This window comes from Amyelois transitella, chromosome 10 (assembly GCF_032362555.1).
Source record: "Amyelois transitella isolate CPQ chromosome 10, ilAmyTran1.1, whole genome shotgun sequence".
Taxonomy (NCBI): domain Eukaryota; kingdom Metazoa; phylum Arthropoda; class Insecta; order Lepidoptera; family Pyralidae; genus Amyelois; species Amyelois transitella.
This window is the reverse complement of record NC_083513.1, coordinates 1,480,094-1,497,955: the sequence shown is the minus strand read 5'-3', so window position 1 is coordinate 1,497,955 and position 17,862 is coordinate 1,480,094. Positions and strand designations below refer to the sequence as shown.

Genomic DNA, 17,862 nt, shown 5'->3' with positions numbered 1-17,862 from the left:
TTCATGCTTACATACATATGGTCACATCTATATCCCTTGCGGGAGTTGCGGGGTAGACAAAGCCAACAGTCTTGAAAAGACTAAACGGCCATGTTAAGCTGTATGGCTTAATGAGGGAATTGAGATTCAAATAGTGACAGGTAGATGGCTAACAGTCTATCGCCTACAAGGGGTATCCCAAGTTTATTAGCCTTTCCCCTTATTGAATTTTACTATCTTCACGGGTAGAGAACCAGCTGGCACGCACTGAACTTACACTTTACTATCAGTCAGCTTGCTCTAAATGTTGTACGCCTATGGCCTTAAACCCATTATTCGTCCTCCATAAAATAAAGATGGAGTGGTTTACATGGCACGGCACTACAAATTAATATAAACACAAATACAGGTGCTAACCTGATGTTATTATGACCTAGGTAATATTTATCACGCTATAAAGATAAGACAGGTCGGCAGGGTAACAAAACACACCCAAATCCAGCCTAGGTTTTAACTTGCAGTCATACAAAATAATCTCTTTATTATTACCACACATCAAGTGGCTTACTTTTGTATATTATTAAAAACATATTTAATAAAATAGGTTAGAGCTCGCGATTTTATATAGCATTTAGATAGTTTAAAATAGGAGCTGGAACTTGAGTGAAAGTATTATTATTAATAATAATCTTTACGCGTAAATACATAAGTTTACTTACTTATTTTCTTATTTAATATATATTTAATAACAAATATCACGTGATTATGATTCAAAATATAAATAATGTCGTGTCCTTCGAGACTGCCCTGGACAGAGCAGGTAAGTTTTCGGATAATTGAAAGCATCTATAGGTTTAAAAATTTGCTCAAGACTGGAATTTGTGTAGGGAGACCTTTTGGTCAGAAGTGGGACACGTCATACTTTAAGCTAAAAAAGAACTATTCCAATTTCTATAAGGAATACTTTACAAAAGAATTTTAAAATACCCGTAAAAACTTAAAGGCTATTCTGAGTTAATCAAGATTTTTTTTTTTTTTGGGACAAATTACACTGATTGAGTTAGCCTCGAAGTAAGTTCGAAACTTGTGTTACGAGATACTAACTCAACGATACTATATTTTATAATAAATACTTATATAGATAAACATCCAAGACCCAGGACAATCAGAAAAAGTTCTTTTCTCATCATGCCTTGACCGGGATTCGAACCCGGGACCTCCGGTGTCACAGACAAGCGTAGTACCGCTGAGCCACAGAGGCCGTCAAGATGGCTTACCTTAGCTCTTACGGTGAGGAGAACTACAATGAGGAAACCAGGCAATTGTGTAAACTTTTATCCAATAAGTCCCAGAGGATAGACAGACTTGTTGTAGAAACCTGACTTATCCAATTCAGCGTTATGGTCAAACAGACACATGGGCCTCCAGTTTAGTCCAAAGAGTTGTTACTGGAACTAGCGCCGAAAAAAGTGAAGACTTTGCACTGAAGGGTTAAAATATCCCAAATTTCCAGGGTTTGGCTGCTACAGCTACATGGTGTCGATCATCACTGGTCTGATCATCATATCCTTCGCGTGTATTGTGTACAGTACCACAATCATAGTCCCGGCTAGTGCTTGCGAGCTGGGCACCACCACTGCCCAGCAGGGCCTCCTGGCTGCTGCTCCTGTCGTTGGTAAGCATACATACATACATACATAAAATCACGCCTCTTTCCCGGAGATGTAGGCAGAGGCTACATCTTTCCACTTGCCACGTTCTTTGCATACTTTCTTCGTTTTATCCACATTCATAACTCTCTTCATGCAAGCTCGGTAGAAATAATTGGTAAGCATATTTTATCATTAGCTTCCTTCTTCTTCTTAGGGTGTAGAAAATCCCTCCAACGATAATCATTATTCCTCTCTATAAATTCTATCATTTTACAAGTCTCATCGGTGACTGTTATCGATTTATCTCGGGCGATGATGTTATACAGAGAGCAGGACAAGGGACATCATCTACGATTAAGTCTGGACCTATTTAAAGTACCTAGAACCTGAGTGAGCCGTGTGGTTCCCGGAACTTAAGAATTGGACCACTCCATCTCTTTCCCATGGTTTTGGTTGTAGTCCCCTTGGAGAAGAGCCCGGAGCCTTGGAAAAGTGGGTTAGTCTCTATCAAATGCCCTAGTAACATGGCAGAGTCATTTTGAAAACCGGAAGCAGAGGTCGCAGGCTATATAGGGAACAACCCAGGTTGAAGGCCAAAATAAATCTGGTTTGACATGAAGGCAATGAAATTAAAACTAAGAAATCAGAAGAATGGACCAAAACGAGAGAGAAATATGGAAAGCGACACCAGGTCCTACAGAGTAACGTCCAAGGAAGTGCAAACAATATCTGTGAATCCAATTGGGAATACGAGAGAAATTGAAAATTAAATTTTAGTATGCTGCCGAGAAAATGTGATTTAGCGTAAATCTTAATTGGTTTCAAGAGCCCTAGAGTACAGCTGAACGTGGCCTTTCTATCTTTTCAAGACCATTGGATCTGTCTGTGTGGTTCCCGGCACCATTACAAAAAAGAATGGGACCACTCCATCTCTTTCCCATGGATGTCGTAAAAGGCGACTAAGTGATAGGCTTACATACTTGGGATTCTTTTTTAAGGCGATGGGCTAGCAACCTGTCATTATTTGAATCTCAATTTTATCTTAAAGCCAAATAGCTGAACGTGGCCTCTAAGCCTTTACAAGACTGTTGGCTCTGTCTACCCCGCAAGGGATATAGACGTGATTATAAGTGTAATGTATGTTCCAGGAGCGATCATTGGAACCCTAGTGTGGGGCTACCTGGCAGACACTCGTGGCCGCCGCAGCATGCTCATGCTATCTCTGTTCCTCGGAGCTGTAGTGAATGCTGTCACCAGTATATCTGTCAACTGGATCATGATGATGATCCTTCAATTTTTAGCCGCTGTAATGTGAGTGTGGCCGTCGTCATTATTTACAGAATGGATTTGGGATCCCCCTATAACCAGCAGGCCAACTCTTGAGTTTGATTCGATCTCGAAATTCGATCTCGACAAAATCAAATTTCTACATATTTCTACACGATACCTTTTCTCATAGTCAGAGTATTTGTTAGCATTTCAAAGGATCTATGTGCTTATCCTCTCTCCTTCTCTTACCTTAAATAATACTGAGGCCTTGAGATACCCTTTGTTTTTTTAATTTATTTACTAGCTGTGCCCGCGACTTCGTCCGCGTGGAATAGTTATTTCTTCATCCTAGAGGATCTTCAAGGATGAAGAAATAACTATTCATCCATGCTCAAGGATGAAGAAATAAAATAATTTTCCCCGTTTTTTTTTCACATTTTCCATTATTTCTTCGCTCCTATAAGTTCCAGCGTGTTGTTGTATAGCCTTATATTATAGGTATAAACATTCCTCGATAAATTGTCTATTCAACACAATAAGAATTTTTCAATTCGAACCAGTAGTTCTTGAGATTACCGCGTTCAAACAAACAAACTCTTCAGCTTTATAATAATAGTATAGATTTTAGTATTCTTTTCTGGTGTTCGTTAAATAAAATCTATTTTCTTCAGATAGAGCAGAATTAACAGTGTATCATATTAAGTATCACTTGTACCCGAGGTATCTATCTAAATAAATACATAACAGTAATTCGAGTCATAAATACCTTCGATAATTTTACCAAACTCTACTTAATCTTGATGTTTTAAAACGCGATAAAGTTTTCAGAATAAAAACAACAATAAGTGTACCTACTTAACTAACTAACTTATTCATTGCAAAGACAGCTATTATATGCACTAATTGGAATGGCAATTGACTGACTGAAGATTTATCTACATAAAACCTAACTGAAAGAAGATGGGAACTTAAGGAATTATTATTCTGAGACGTACATACTAATAAACGTTCGTAGGTACATCGTCTAATTAAAAAATCAGCTTTCTAGTATATTTACAAGTAAGTATTCTGAGTGGCGCTGCTGTAGAGTATACTCTCTAGCAGCGCCCTATAAAGTATCATTTTTTCTCAAATTTACTGTACGTACATACTAAATTGTTTTTTGTACATAATGTTCTTCTGTTGTACATAAAATTGCCATAGGTAGAACAAAAATTCCAACAGGGGGCGTTGCGGCAGAGTACAACACAATGTATCAATTGAAATCTGCTTTTAGGGTAGCGGGTCAGACTCCAATCTCCATGACGTTGCTCAGTGAGAGTGTCCCGATGGCCAAGCGGAACCTGGTCGTGCTACTAGTCACCAGTATCTTCATGCTGGCACAGGGTCTAATGGCTGGTACAAAATTTTTATGTTTTTTTAAACATCCACCGCTCTTATGTTGCTCCACATTAAATCTTACATAAATTTGCACATAAAAAAAAATTACAAAACATACATACATTTGGTCACGTCTATATCCCTTGCGAGGTAGACAGAGCCAACAGTCTTGAAAAGACTGATTGGCCACGTTCAGCTATTTGGCTCAATGATAGAATTGAGATTCAAATAATGACATCGCCTAAATAAGAATCCCAATTTTGTAAGCCTATCCCTTAGTCGCCTTTTACGACATACATAGGAAAGAGATGGAGTGGTCCTATTCTTTTTTGTATTGGTGCCTCGCACTGCACTATCCAATTAGTGATTTTTGTAAGCAGTATGATGCGGGATAAACTGTACCATTGGTAGAGGCAAAATTGCCTTTATGACGAACCTTATTGTTCCATGGTTTAAGGGCAGCTCAACGTGCCTTCTGAAGTATGGAATTACCTTTACAGCCGACAATTTATTTAGATAATGGTTATCTATACTAATATTATAAAGCTGAAGAGTTTGTTTTCAATTTGAACCAGTAGTACCTGAGATTAGCGCATCTCAGGAACTACTGGTTCAAATTGAACAATTGAAGTTGAATAGACTATTTATCGAGGAAGGCTTTAGGCTATATAACATCACGCTGCAACTATAAGGAGCAAAGAAATAAGGGAAATTGTAAAAAAGAAACGGGGAAAATTATTCATCCTTGAGGGCTTCAATGATGCCCAAAATTCCACGCGGACGAAGTTGCGGGCACAGCCAGTTTCTAATAATTTAACCATTTTGTTTTCAGTAATTGCCATACCCATAATACCACTGTCGTTCTCCTACCATCTACCCTCTCTTGGAATATTCTGGAACTCCTGGCGCACCATTATTGTTGTCTACTCCTTTCCCAGCCTCATTTGTTTGTGCTGGATGTACTTCATTGAAGAGAGCCCTAAATTCGTCTTTATGAAGGAATCCGAAGGTAGAGCCATTGAGATATTGAAGGCTATACATAAAATGAACAATAAACAAGGGAAAATATTTGATGTGAGTACATGTAAGTTCGGAAATTAAATGGTGCAATAGTAGATATTTATTGTATGCCCAACTGCTATCAAATTAATCAGAAGTCGCAAAATTATTCTAGCCTTTGTATGCAACGTTCCTAATTTGAAATTAAATTTTTATTTCTGTACATTCTTATTGTAACCTTATTTACCATAGGTACTCGTATGTACCGAATTATTTTTGCCTTATGAAATTTGAAAATCTTTTTAAAAATATTAAATAATACGTTCGATAGCTACTGCTTTACGAAGATTCTCTTAAACCATGCAGAGGATTTAAAGACAAAAACATTATTCAAAGGATGTCTTGCTCAGCCGAGCCGGATTGCTCATTAGTCTCAAGTAATTCATATTTTTTATCAGGTTTAAGGCATCATCCGAGCAGAAGAAAATAAAGACTTACCGGTGTCAGCGAAGGAGCAGATCAGACCTTTATTCAGGACACCGTTGGTGAAGACCGTCCTCATATTGATCACGCTGAATGTGTTTCAGGTGTAGGTACTTTATACTACTTTTTAGAATAAACGAAATTAAAACTAAAACTACTTATAAAAAATTGAAAATTACAAACTAAAATTAAATTTACAAATTGTACAGTCTCTGAATAGCACCAACTGTTCCCAGAAGGCTGGCGGCATATCCATTTTGAATGATTCTCTGAGCTAGATAATTTCTAGTAGGTACTCCGGTCACGAAATAATTTTAATTTTAGAGATCCTACTTTTTATATAATTACTAGCGACCGGCCCCGGCTTCGCACGGGTGCAAAATTCGGAAAAAATTATACATAAAAACCTTTCTCTTGAATCACTCTACCTGTTACAAAAACCGCATCAAAATCCGTTGCGTAATTTTAAAGATTTAAGCATACAGACAAACAGACTAAAATAGCGACTTTGGTTTATACTATGTAGTGATATCAGTAGATGTGATACGATAGTTCTATTGTTGATTAGGTAAATGGCTTTTTGTTTTTGAAGAGGAAATCCTTATTTTGGACTGCCTCCCGGGTGTTGAACCAGAAGAGTGTAGGTCTCCTGACATCTAGTGTGCCAGCCTACCCAGTAAAACCCCTCCTCATCATCGCATGGCATTCCACCACGAGCCTGCTTATGGTACTCCTCAATTTTTACGGTAGTTCGCTTTTCACGTCCAAACCAAACATTGCTGGGTTTTTTTTTCTTTTCGCAGTTTACCAACGAATTCTCTCCTTTCTTGCGTCTTCCTTTCTCCTTTTAGTGTTTCTAGTTAAACACATAGCAATTAAATAAAATATTCCGATTTAAATGTTCGGTCTTTGTTTCGGATTTCGCTTTGCGAAGGATTATCTACGTGATATGAAAGGGGTGCTAAAGTATGTATGATTTGTAAATTTCCAGGATCGGCCCATTTGTCGTTTGGCTGCCAACGATAGCCAACCAGTTCATCAATATCCTGGAGTCAGGAGAAGGTGCCGACCTCACCCTATGCAAGGTCATTGACCTCAGTTTAAACACTCCTATTGGTGTAAGTGATTATTGAAGTTGTACTAAATATTAAGTTAGACCTTTCAATCATTAGACGATAAGTGACGTAGCAGCGAGTTCACTCAAAATGGCGTCGATATTCCCAACCAACGCACCTTCCGATCAAATCGTCAAATCTTTTATTATGCTCATCGCCAAGATATGGAATTGACTCCCGTCATCTCTGTTCCCTGATATTAGCACATTATTTGAGCACGCGTGCACCACCTTAGACCACATCTTACTTGCCATCAGACTGATTGAGATCAAACGTACTCAAAATACCATCGTTATGAGGACAAAGATAAAGAAATTTAATTTAACAGGCCGAAGCGGTCCCTTGCGCGCTCAACGTCACCGCTCTGATGATGGTGCTGATTGTGGGAGCGCTGCAGTCTGTGACCAACATCATTGTTAGTCTTGTGAGTAATATCTGCTAAAGGATTATCTGTAACATAATATGTTTTTGGGCAATATAAAACATGTTCAGAGGCCTGCACAAAACACGACATCTTGTTCATACAAACCAAAATTACAGGCGTACTAATTTCTGTGCTGGCAACTGTACCATATAAAAATGTTGAAGTTGCTTGCTTGTCCAGTGCTCCGAACACAAAAGGTGTGGTCAGAAGATTTTTGATAAGTTGATAATTTGATTTGACTTTTTTTATTATAAAACAGCAGAGCGTGTGCTCAGGGAAGTACTTATATTTACCACCAATGTTCTAAATTTTGTCGTTTTTGTCCGGCGTCATGCTCCAAAAAAAGGCAATAAAAACAAAAATATACTTTCAGGTGGTGAACAAAGTAGGTCGCCGTAACTTAGTGATGATAATATCATTGATCTGCGGATTATGTGGTATCCTTGTAAACTTGATACCAAACGCAATCGCCAGCATAACATTGTTCATCGTCCAACTGATTGGTTTGATCACCATGGGGCTGCATACAGCTATCACCGTCTCCCTTTTCCCGACAAAGCTAAGGTTACAATTTTAATCATATTCTTTTTCTTGTTTATTATTTGTTTGTTTATTACCTCAATTCCTAATAGCATTCACAGCAGTTGTTTTATTAACATGAATTAACATTCTATTGGTTTTATATTGATGAGATTAAATACACATTTATTTAAAACCTTGTCATCATTGCGAATTAGTTTGTGTTTAACCAGCTTTGTTCAGAAATTACTATTTAAACCGAATTTTAACTATATTTTTTAGAGCAATGGCGACGGCCCTCATGACTGCTTTCAGCCGCATCAGCACTTTCGTCAACATCCAGATTCTGAACTACCTCCTGGTCAACTTCTGCGATGTGGGCTTCTACGTCTATTCAGCTATTTTTGCATGTTTGTATAACTACTATCTTATCATTGGGCATTTCTGATTCATCTTAAACTATAAGATTCAGACAACCAAAGGTTCAAGGTCCATCTGAGTGATATTTAACTATTTTTCTTACTATTTTAAGATAAACAATTTTTTTATTATTCAAGTATTTTTAATTTTTTTATTTGTTAATTCTTATCTTGTTATGAAAATTGGAAATTTTGTCTGGCTTTAAAATAACATGACGAAGTCTTCGTCTATGTTTTTTATGCGTTACAAGTCACTATGGTACTTTTATGGTCACTAACTCAACATTTCTGTGTCCGTATGTGTTAAATCTTTCTAATGAAAGTAAATATTTCATTTTGGTTTCAGCCTCAACATTAGTGGTGTTTCTTCTGCCAGATGATCGTCAGTTATAGCTATCCGTACCTACCATCTACGAGATGACTTTAACTTAATACTTACCAACACTCGCTATATTTTTTTTTATTCCGTCACCGTAGAAAAAAAATTAAGTGGATCGAGTGAATTGTTAATTGGATGAACCTGAGGCCTGAACCTCAGACAATCTATGTCACAATTATAAAATGTTTTTGTAATACCGTACGTGTGCGTTCCAGCTTTCCAATAAAGATATTACAAACAAATTAATGTAATGTTTTAGTTACCCTATAATCATCCGTAGTCTATGTTGCAATATTTGGAATACCATAACATTTCACCAGTAGGTAAGTAAATATAGGCCACAATAATTAACGGTCTGATGCTCTAGAGGGACTTTAACTTAGCCAGGACAAATACCAGGAATTTCAAATATTTTAAGTTCAAGCTAGATTGACTAAGAAAAAGAAAAAAAACATTTTAGACCTTAGCCTTCTTTGGACACTTCGGCTTCATCTTCCTCTATTGCTTGCTAGACTCAGAATGTGTCAGTCAGACTTGATTTCAATCATCATGATTATAAAAATGATGATCCTTTTAGAAGATAATATATTTTACAACAAAACTTGATGGAGCCCGACGAGACGAGAGAAGTAAAAGTAACGCTTAACAGTGCCCTCGATATTGTTGGTAAGTATATTTTATATCAATAGCGACATACAGATATAGGTACAAATTATCGATCTTTCTCCTGGTTTTAGTCCCGGTTACATCCTTCATAATCTGGAGAAGAGCGGGCTGGGCTTTTGAAATTGGATCCTGAATTGGATCTAAATTTCCCAGCACCTGATAAATCTCCGTATCTTTTCCGTGGAAGTTATCACGACTACTAAAGACTATAATGTTCTTGTCAGATAAAAGTGTAACAACAAAATGTTTCAAACTGAGGTTAGACGGGAGGTTTTGGGTTTCCTCTTAAGGTCGTTCTAGCTGGCATAAAAATATTAGATTAAAAAGAGAGAAAAGTACACATCAAAAGCTACATCTATCTACTCCATAGGGAGTAGATAGATGTAGCTTTTGATGTGTACCATACTAGACACCCTACTAGAAAGAAAGCAATCCTTAAAAATTGTATGTAGGTACCTACTTTAAGGATTGCTATTTTTTTCAGGTTTCGGTCTATACAGCTATTTGCTCCTAGTGTTGACTGGAATGGTGATCATGTCATATTCATGTATCGTGTTCAGCAACACAGTCCTCATTCCGATCAGCTCGTGCGATTTGAAGATCGGCAGTTTCCAACAAGGACTGTTAGTGGCGATGCCTTCTATCGGTAATCCGTGTATATACATATAAAAAGTCACATCTATATCTCTTGGTAGACAGAGCCAACGGCCTCGAGAAGACTAAACGAAAAGGAATTGAGACTCAAATAGTGCTAGTCCATCGTATACAAGAGGCATCCCTAGTTTATAAGCCTATCCCTTAGTCACCTTTTACGACATCCATGGAAAAGATATAGAGTGGTTCTATTCTAAAGTGCCGGAAACCACACGGTTATCCGTGTATATAGTTCCATGGTTCTGTGCATCCATCCGTGTGAATGAAGTTGTCTTCTTTTGGCTTGAAAGTTCTGAGTTTGTTGGTTAATTACGTCTTTATCTCTTTCGGGATAAACAGAGCCAACAGTACCACAAAGTCTGAAGGGCCACGTTCAGCTGATGTAATTGACATTCAAATAGTGACAGTTTGATAAGTTATCAACTAAAACAAGGAATCCCAAGTTTTTTAGCCTAATCCCTTCTAAACACGTTGCATCCCAATTCTTTTTGGATACATTGCATACATTCTTCTATTATTTGATTTCAACTGATCTGATACTTCCATTGCTAGGGGGCTGATATAAACTATTAATACTCCTCTTCAAAGCTGCATATTACCATTAGTATTCCAGAACGTCTCATTACAGAATCAGCCTCTTAACACCGGTTGAGAAAAGTTCAAAAGTACCCGAAACCGCCGAGCTTGCATGAAGAGAGTTATGAATGTGGATGAAGCGAAGGAAGAATGCAGAGATCGTGGCAAGTGGAAAGAGGTAGTCTCTGCCTACCCCTCTGGGAAAGAGGCGTGGTTTTTTTGTATGTATGTATAAGAAAAGTTCAGTACTTGAAAGTTTAATAATACTTTCAGGAGCCATATTGGGTGCCTTATTTTGGGGCTATTTAGGAGATACTCACGGTCGTAGAAGAATGTTGCTCACGTCTTTATTTTTGGGGGCTACGACGAACGCTCTCTCAAGCTTATCTGTCAACTGGTTCATGCTGATCGTGGTACAATTCATTGCCTCCGTACTGTAAGTGATTTGTTGGTCATTTGGTCCATCTAGATCTAGGAATTTTCAAACTATTCCACGCGCGAATTAGTTCTCATCTCTAACTAAATAATCTGAAAACATTCTATTACCCTTCTTGAAAATAATTACTCTGAGAAATTTTAAAATCCTCAATGACCATACCCCTTTTGTCTATTGTGATGTTCATATGAAGATTAAAGTAGAATTTCTTATAAGCCTTAAATCTAATGTTACGAAGTATCTGTAGCAGGCATTCATGTATCCTAATGTTGTGTTCTAGTGTTTCTGGTCAACAACCACTCTCTATGACATTGTTGAGTGAATGTGTGCCGGTGGACAAGCGTAACCTGGCGATTATCCTAGTCACCAGCATCTATCTGTTCTCACAAGGTTTGATGGCAGGTGAGATTTGCAAACGATTATACTTGAAGATTGTAGAAGTTCTTCTCAAACGCCCCATCGTTGTTGTACTCGTAATACCAAGTGACGTTATCAGGGTTTGTGGCTTCGCTACGGTAAGAATATATTTTTGAAGGATGTCCTTCACTCCAAACCGCTCTTTGATATATGTCTTATTATTGTCTTTACCCTGCTTACCCTCAATTGTCTAGATACTTGAAGTGTCTCATTAGAGAGAGTCTTAAAACATAACATGACAATGTAAGTTTAAACTATCGAAATCTTTGACTAGACACAAGTCTAGCAGCGTGTTGGAACTAATATACTGTAAACTGATTTGCCAAAGTTTTAATTGTTGGTTTAATTGTAACTTTAGATGCACTACTTACTCTAGTTGGTTTGTGTTCAGCCGTCTTTGAGTTACCTCTTTCACAATGCAAAAATCCTGACAACTAGCCCCGTAGCATGGCACGCTTGTTGCCTTTTTATCGCACGAAAAACTGTCGCTGTCTCGTTTCACGTCATAATAAATAGTGAAACAGCGATAGTTTTTCACGCGATAATAAGATGTTTCGGGCTATACTTAAAAGTTACTTTTTCTTTTCCAGTTATTGCTATGCCAATAGCTCCTCTTGACTTCTCGTTGTACATGCCACATCTGGGAATCTACTGGACCCCCTGGCGGGCTATAATGTTGATATACTCCACTCCCAGCTTGGTTTGCTTCATCTGGATGTTTTTCATGCAAGAGAGCCCTAAGTACGTCTTCATCAATAAAGATGATGTGCATGCTCTCAAAGTGTTGAAAGTCATTCATCGGGTCAATAATCTGATTTCGGGAGAACCATTTGAGGTAAGGTCGCAAACATTTTTAGCATATCAATCAATAGTTATGATAGTGCCATTAAGAAATTGATATTTATGTCCTAGTATCTCCGTACCAAAATAATAAAATGAAGGTATATATATATTGATGATATTATGATATTGTACTTAATATTATAAAGAGGAGAAATTTGTAATTTTGTCACTCGAATTAGAAACTCTGGACCGTGGAACATAGACAGTATTGACTTCGGCATAAGTATTTTTGAAAATACCCAAAAGCTAAAGTTTAAAACTCTTTTATGCCAGGTGACGGGCCTGATCCAAACAACCGAGCAGCCGGAGAACATGAAGAGTGACGCTTCCTTCTGGACAAAACTGAAGCCGTTCTTCAAGAAACCGCTGCGGTGCCAAGTCATACTGGTCACCTTGCTGTACTCCTTACAATTGTATAGTATGCGTAGATGAACACATTATTATCTGTTTTATGACTTTTTGGATTTAGAGTACAGTACGACTTAATAGTTTTATCTGGAAGACCCCACGTAGTTCCGTCCATGTAAATCGAGAAATCCTGCTAATTTTCATACATACATACATACATATGGTCACGTCTATATCCCTTACGGGGTAGACAGAGCCAATAGTCGACTGAATGGCCACGTTCAGCTACTCAGCTTAATGATGGTATTGAGATCCTCGCCTAAAAAAAGGATCGCAATTTTATAAGCCTATCCCTTAGTCGCCTTTTACGACATCCATGGGAATTAATAGCTAATTTCCATATCCACAGGAATATGGGGAAATCCCCTCTTAGTGCACTTCTAGAGTACATTAGGATCTTCATGATAAATTTGAAATCTCTATATCCAGCGATTTTCGCTGTGAGTTGATATATCATTTAGTCATTGTCCTCTGTTATCTATTTAGATACAGCACTTACATCTTATGCATCAAGATCCAAGGGGCTAGTATCCCTGTTATAACGGGACAAAGGGCATAGTCACTTGGTGATAATGGACGTCTAACAGGAACCCATACCCGTATCAGGGACATTATTCTAGATTACTAAATATAGGTAGATGGATAGATTACTTCATGAGACGGGAGGAAGTGTCTTCTGTGATGGCAAGTGATAAGATACATTAGAACTGCGTCTTAAATTGCCAAGCTGGGAAGTGGCGAATTCACGGATAAAGTTTATACAATAAGCGAGTCTCAGACCTTGAAGTTTGGTGACGGTGGATGCACCTGGGAACAAGCCAGGATAATAAAATGAATGAATTTTGGATTTTGAATTTTTGAATTTTGAATTTTGAATTTTGAATTTTGAATTTTAAATTTTAAATTTTAAATTTTAAATTTTGAATTTGAATAAAAACATTGCAAGGCCAGCAACGCCAGGATGAGAGCAGAAGCAGAGCAGCAAGAGAAGCAAGCAATAATGTTGATACTTTTAAAAATCAGTTACTTTTTGTAGCATGTGGGTGTTCAAGGTATGGCTGCCGACCATAGCGAATCAATTTATGATCATCATGGACACCGGGAGCGGGTCTGATCTGACAATTTGTCGCGCATTTGCTTTGAGTTTGCAAGACCAGAGCGAGGTGAGTAATTTGGCAAACGTGATAGATGTAGCATGTGCAGGACCCATCTAAACTTATGCTAACTTCTTGTAGCCTTTACAAAAATTCTGTTTTCTTGTTAGATCCTATACAAATGTTTAACACATTATTCATGCAAATTCATCGATTTTGAGTACTTACTCTTGACCAAAGCATCCTCCAGAACAGAACAAATAAACAGAATTCTCAGGCAATTTAATTCTATTATGTTTTAGTCGCAACTGATAAAAATACAAAGTGGTGGGAACCTGAGTAGTGAAGAGTTCAGATTTTCGAAATTATTTCAGCTTTTTAGTCCTCAATTATGATAAGACTAGATGCCCCCGCGACTTCGTCCGCATGGAAACACTATCAATCCCGCGGGAACTCTGGGATAAAAAGTAGCCTATGTGTTATTCTGGGCCTTCAGCTACCTTCATACTAAATTTCATCGTAATCGGTTCAGTAGAATTTGCGTGAAAGAGTAACAAACATCCATACTGACATCCTGACATACTCACAAACTTTCGCATTTATTAGTAGGATTAAAGATCCTGATCTTTCTCATGAATGACACTACAAAGAAAAATTGAAGGAGGTTAATGACTGTTGTTTGCAGGGTCCTTGTAAGCTGAAGATCAAAGCACTATCCCTGGTATTAGCCGTGTGTGTTGTGCAAGCTATAGCCAACATTGTGCTAAGTCTGGTAAGCATTTTTTTTATCAAAACATAATTAACATTTTTCATTAATTCGTTTATTAATTTCGTCGATAACATGTGAGGGCAAAGATAATACAATACCCTAGCCTACAATAGTCTAGCGACCTGTCACTATTTGAATCTCAATTCTACCATTAAGCCAAACAGCTGAACGTGGCCAATCAGTTTTCTCAAGACCGTTGGCTCTGTCTAACCCGCAAGGGACATAGACGTGACTATATGTATGTATGTACCAAAAGTATATCTTACTCGAAAACCATGATTGTTTTCAGTTAATCAAGCCGTGTGGTTCCGGGCACCAATAGAAAAATAATAGGACCACTCCATCTCGCTCCCATGGATGTCGTTAAAGGCGACTGAGGGTTAGGCTTATAAACTTGGGATTCTTCTTTTAGGCGATGGGCTATGATCTCAATTCTATCTTAAAGCCGAACTAGCTGAACGTAGTCTATCAGTCTTTTCGAGACTTTTGGCTCTGTCTACCCCGCAAGGGACATAGACGTGATTATATGTATGTATGTGTGTACCAATGTATGTAGTTATATGTATGTAAGGAAGTATGCAGAGATCGTGGCAAGTGGAAAGAGGTAGTCTCTGCCTAGAAAGAGGCGTGATTTTGTGTATGTATGTGCCACAAGTATATTTTTCTCGAAAACCATGATTGACGGTCTCTGTGGCGCAGCGGTAGTATGCTTGTCTGTGACACCGGAGGTCCCGGGTTCGAATCCCAGCCAGGGCATGATGGGAAAAGAATTTTTTCTGATTGGCCTGGGTCTTGGATGTTTATCTATATAAGTATTTATTATAAAATATAGTATCGTTGAGTTAGTATCTCGTAACACAAGTCTCGAACTAACATCGAGGCTAACTCAATCTGTGTAATTTGTCCCGTATTTATTTATTTATTTATTATTATTTATTGTTTCCAGTTAATCAAGCGCGTTGGCAGGCGTAACCTGGTCATCATCATCACCTCCGTGTGCGGTGTGTGTGGCATTTTCGTCAACGTTATTCCTAACGCGATCGCGAGCGCATCACTGTTCACTGTTCAAATGGTCGGCATGATCTGCACGGGGTACTATACGGCTATAGCTGTGTCGCTGTTCCCTACAGCTGTCAGGTGAGCAATGTTTGTTTGCTTGTTTGGTTGTTTGTTTGTTTGGTTGGTTGGTTGTTTGGTTGTTTGGTTGTTTGGTTGTTTGGTTGTTTGGTTGTTTGGTTGTTTGGTTGTTTGGTTGTTTGGTTGTTTGGTTGTTTGGTTGTTTGGTTGTTTGGTTGGTTGGTTGTTTGTTTGTTTGTAATATCTTTATTGAATAGAAATTTACACGTTTAATTTAAATGTTTTTGTTACGAGGTTTTGCTCAAAGGTAGCGTAATTCTGGCCGAAATATTTATATGGTTTGTTGCTATATGTTGTAGAGAAACTTCTTTATATGTGTAAGTAGGGTGGTAACTTGGGAATGATGAATAAACTTGGGGATGATGAATAAATTACTTTCCATTAGTAAATGTACTGATTTTTTTGTTCACTATAAATATATTTTTACTATAAGCTATACATTCATACATACATATATTCACGTCTATATCCCTTGCGGGGTAGACAGAGCCAACAGTCTTGATGAGACTGAATGGCCACGTTCAGCTATTTGGCTTAATGATAGAATTGAGATTCAAATAGTGACAGATTGCTAGCCCATCGCCTAAAAGAAGAATCCCAAGTTTGTAATCCTATCCCTTAGTCGCCTTTTAAGACATCCACGGGAAAGAGATGGAGAGGTTCTATTCTTTTTTCATTGGTGCCGAGAACCACACGGCTAATTTCACGATTGATTATTTGTTTAACTGTCTAAGATTTACAGGGTAATTCAAATATCTATTCGTACCTACAGATGGTCTTAAATGTTGTCTTGTAATTTCAGAGCAATGGGAGTAACAATAGCAGTGACAGCCAACCGCCTCAGTATGTTCATTGCCATTCAGATCCTGAACTACCAGCTTCAGACCGCTTGCGAGATGGGCTTCTTCATCTTCTGTGGACTTTTCACTCGTTAGTAATATAATATTCATGGTGTTCGTGCTTTTGCTGTAGGTACGTACGTATGATAGCACTTGGACCACTCCATCTCCTTCCCATGGATGTCGTAAAAGGCGACTAAGGGATAGGCTTACAAACTTGGGATTCTTTTTTAGGCGTTGGGCTATTTGAATCCCAATTCTATCATTAGGCCAAATAGCTGAACGTGGCCATTCAGTCTTTTCAAGACTGTTGGCTCTGTCTATCCCGCAATGGATATAGACGTGACCGACGTGTGGTTGCTAGCCCATCGCCTAAAAAGAATCCCAAGTTTGTAAGCCTATCCCTTAGTCGCCTTTTACGACATCCAAATACATATTTATATTTATTTATGCTCCTTTGAAACGCTAATAGCAGATTCTGAAATTATTGATTTCAGATTACATGGACATATTTCGCTAGTCTAATGACTAACTACCTACTAATTCGATTGTATCAATTTCCAGTGTCATCGATGATAGCAACATTGCTTCCAGACGAGAGGAAATCCGCTCGGCGGCTGTCGTTCTCACCGGGAGTGGTCAGACACAGTTTGGGAGGAAGATTCTGAGGAGAAGAGGAGAAGATGTTTGAACGAAAATAATGAGGCATTCCAGTAAGAGTATAATCCAAATGAGGCCAAATGCTACTCGGGCACACGAAGGTTTTAGTACCATTGGGACCAACAAAAGGGATGTGGTCGTGAACAAAGCTTGGGTTAAGCATATTTTTAAACGCTGAAACACACGCCACACAAGTCTTTCTTATAATGGATGTGAAGTATTACTTGTTTGTCTCACCTCCATGTCTCAACGGATGATTAGACGTGTGTGGTACGGATATTTTAACTTGACAAAAAAGATTAAAAAGCTTAATCAATCAGATTTTGTTGCAGAATAACATACATACATAAAATCACGCTTCTTTCCCGGAGGGGTAGGCAGAGACTACCTCTTATTACTACTCGCCACGATCTGCATACTTCCTTCGCTCCATCCACATTCATAACTCTCTTCATGCAAGCTGCTATGTTGCATGCAAAATTTCTATAGATCGTAAGGATTGAAATTAGTGAATATTTGTCATCGTAGGTAACTATGAAAATGCGTATTTTATTTCGTTGCTTTAATTTGTTAAATATTTTTAATTTTAATGTATTCTCATTAAAATGTTTATGCATCATGATTGTGTTATTTATATTTTGGGGATACGTGTTTTATGATCATACGGTTACCATCTTGCTAATATTATAAATGCGAAAGTTTGCATGTATGTTTGTTACTCTTTCACGCAAATACTACTGAATCG

The 17,862-nt window shown here is 38.0% G+C and overlaps 1 protein-coding gene and 1 pseudogene across 1 annotated transcript; both read left to right on the top strand.

The window, feature by feature from the left end:
- Nucleotides 1–484: 484 nt before the first annotated feature.
- On the top strand, nucleotides 485–8,828 carry LOC106136794 (putative transporter svop-1; annotated as a pseudogene).
- A 395-nt stretch (nucleotides 8,829–9,223) lies between these two features.
- LOC106136750 (uncharacterized) lies at nucleotides 9,224–17,125 on the top strand. The gene is made up of 11 exons (XM_013337392.1): nucleotides 9,224–9,284; nucleotides 9,769–9,930; nucleotides 10,788–10,950; nucleotides 11,231–11,352; nucleotides 11,958–12,202; nucleotides 12,484–12,623; nucleotides 13,655–13,781; nucleotides 14,398–14,484; nucleotides 15,428–15,618; nucleotides 16,421–16,548; nucleotides 17,022–17,125. Exons 1-11 carry the CDS (start codon nucleotides 9,224–9,226, stop codon nucleotides 17,123–17,125), a joined length of 1,530 nt encoding a protein of 509 aa, XP_013192846.1.
- The last annotated feature ends 737 nt before the right edge of the window (nucleotides 17,126–17,862 follow it).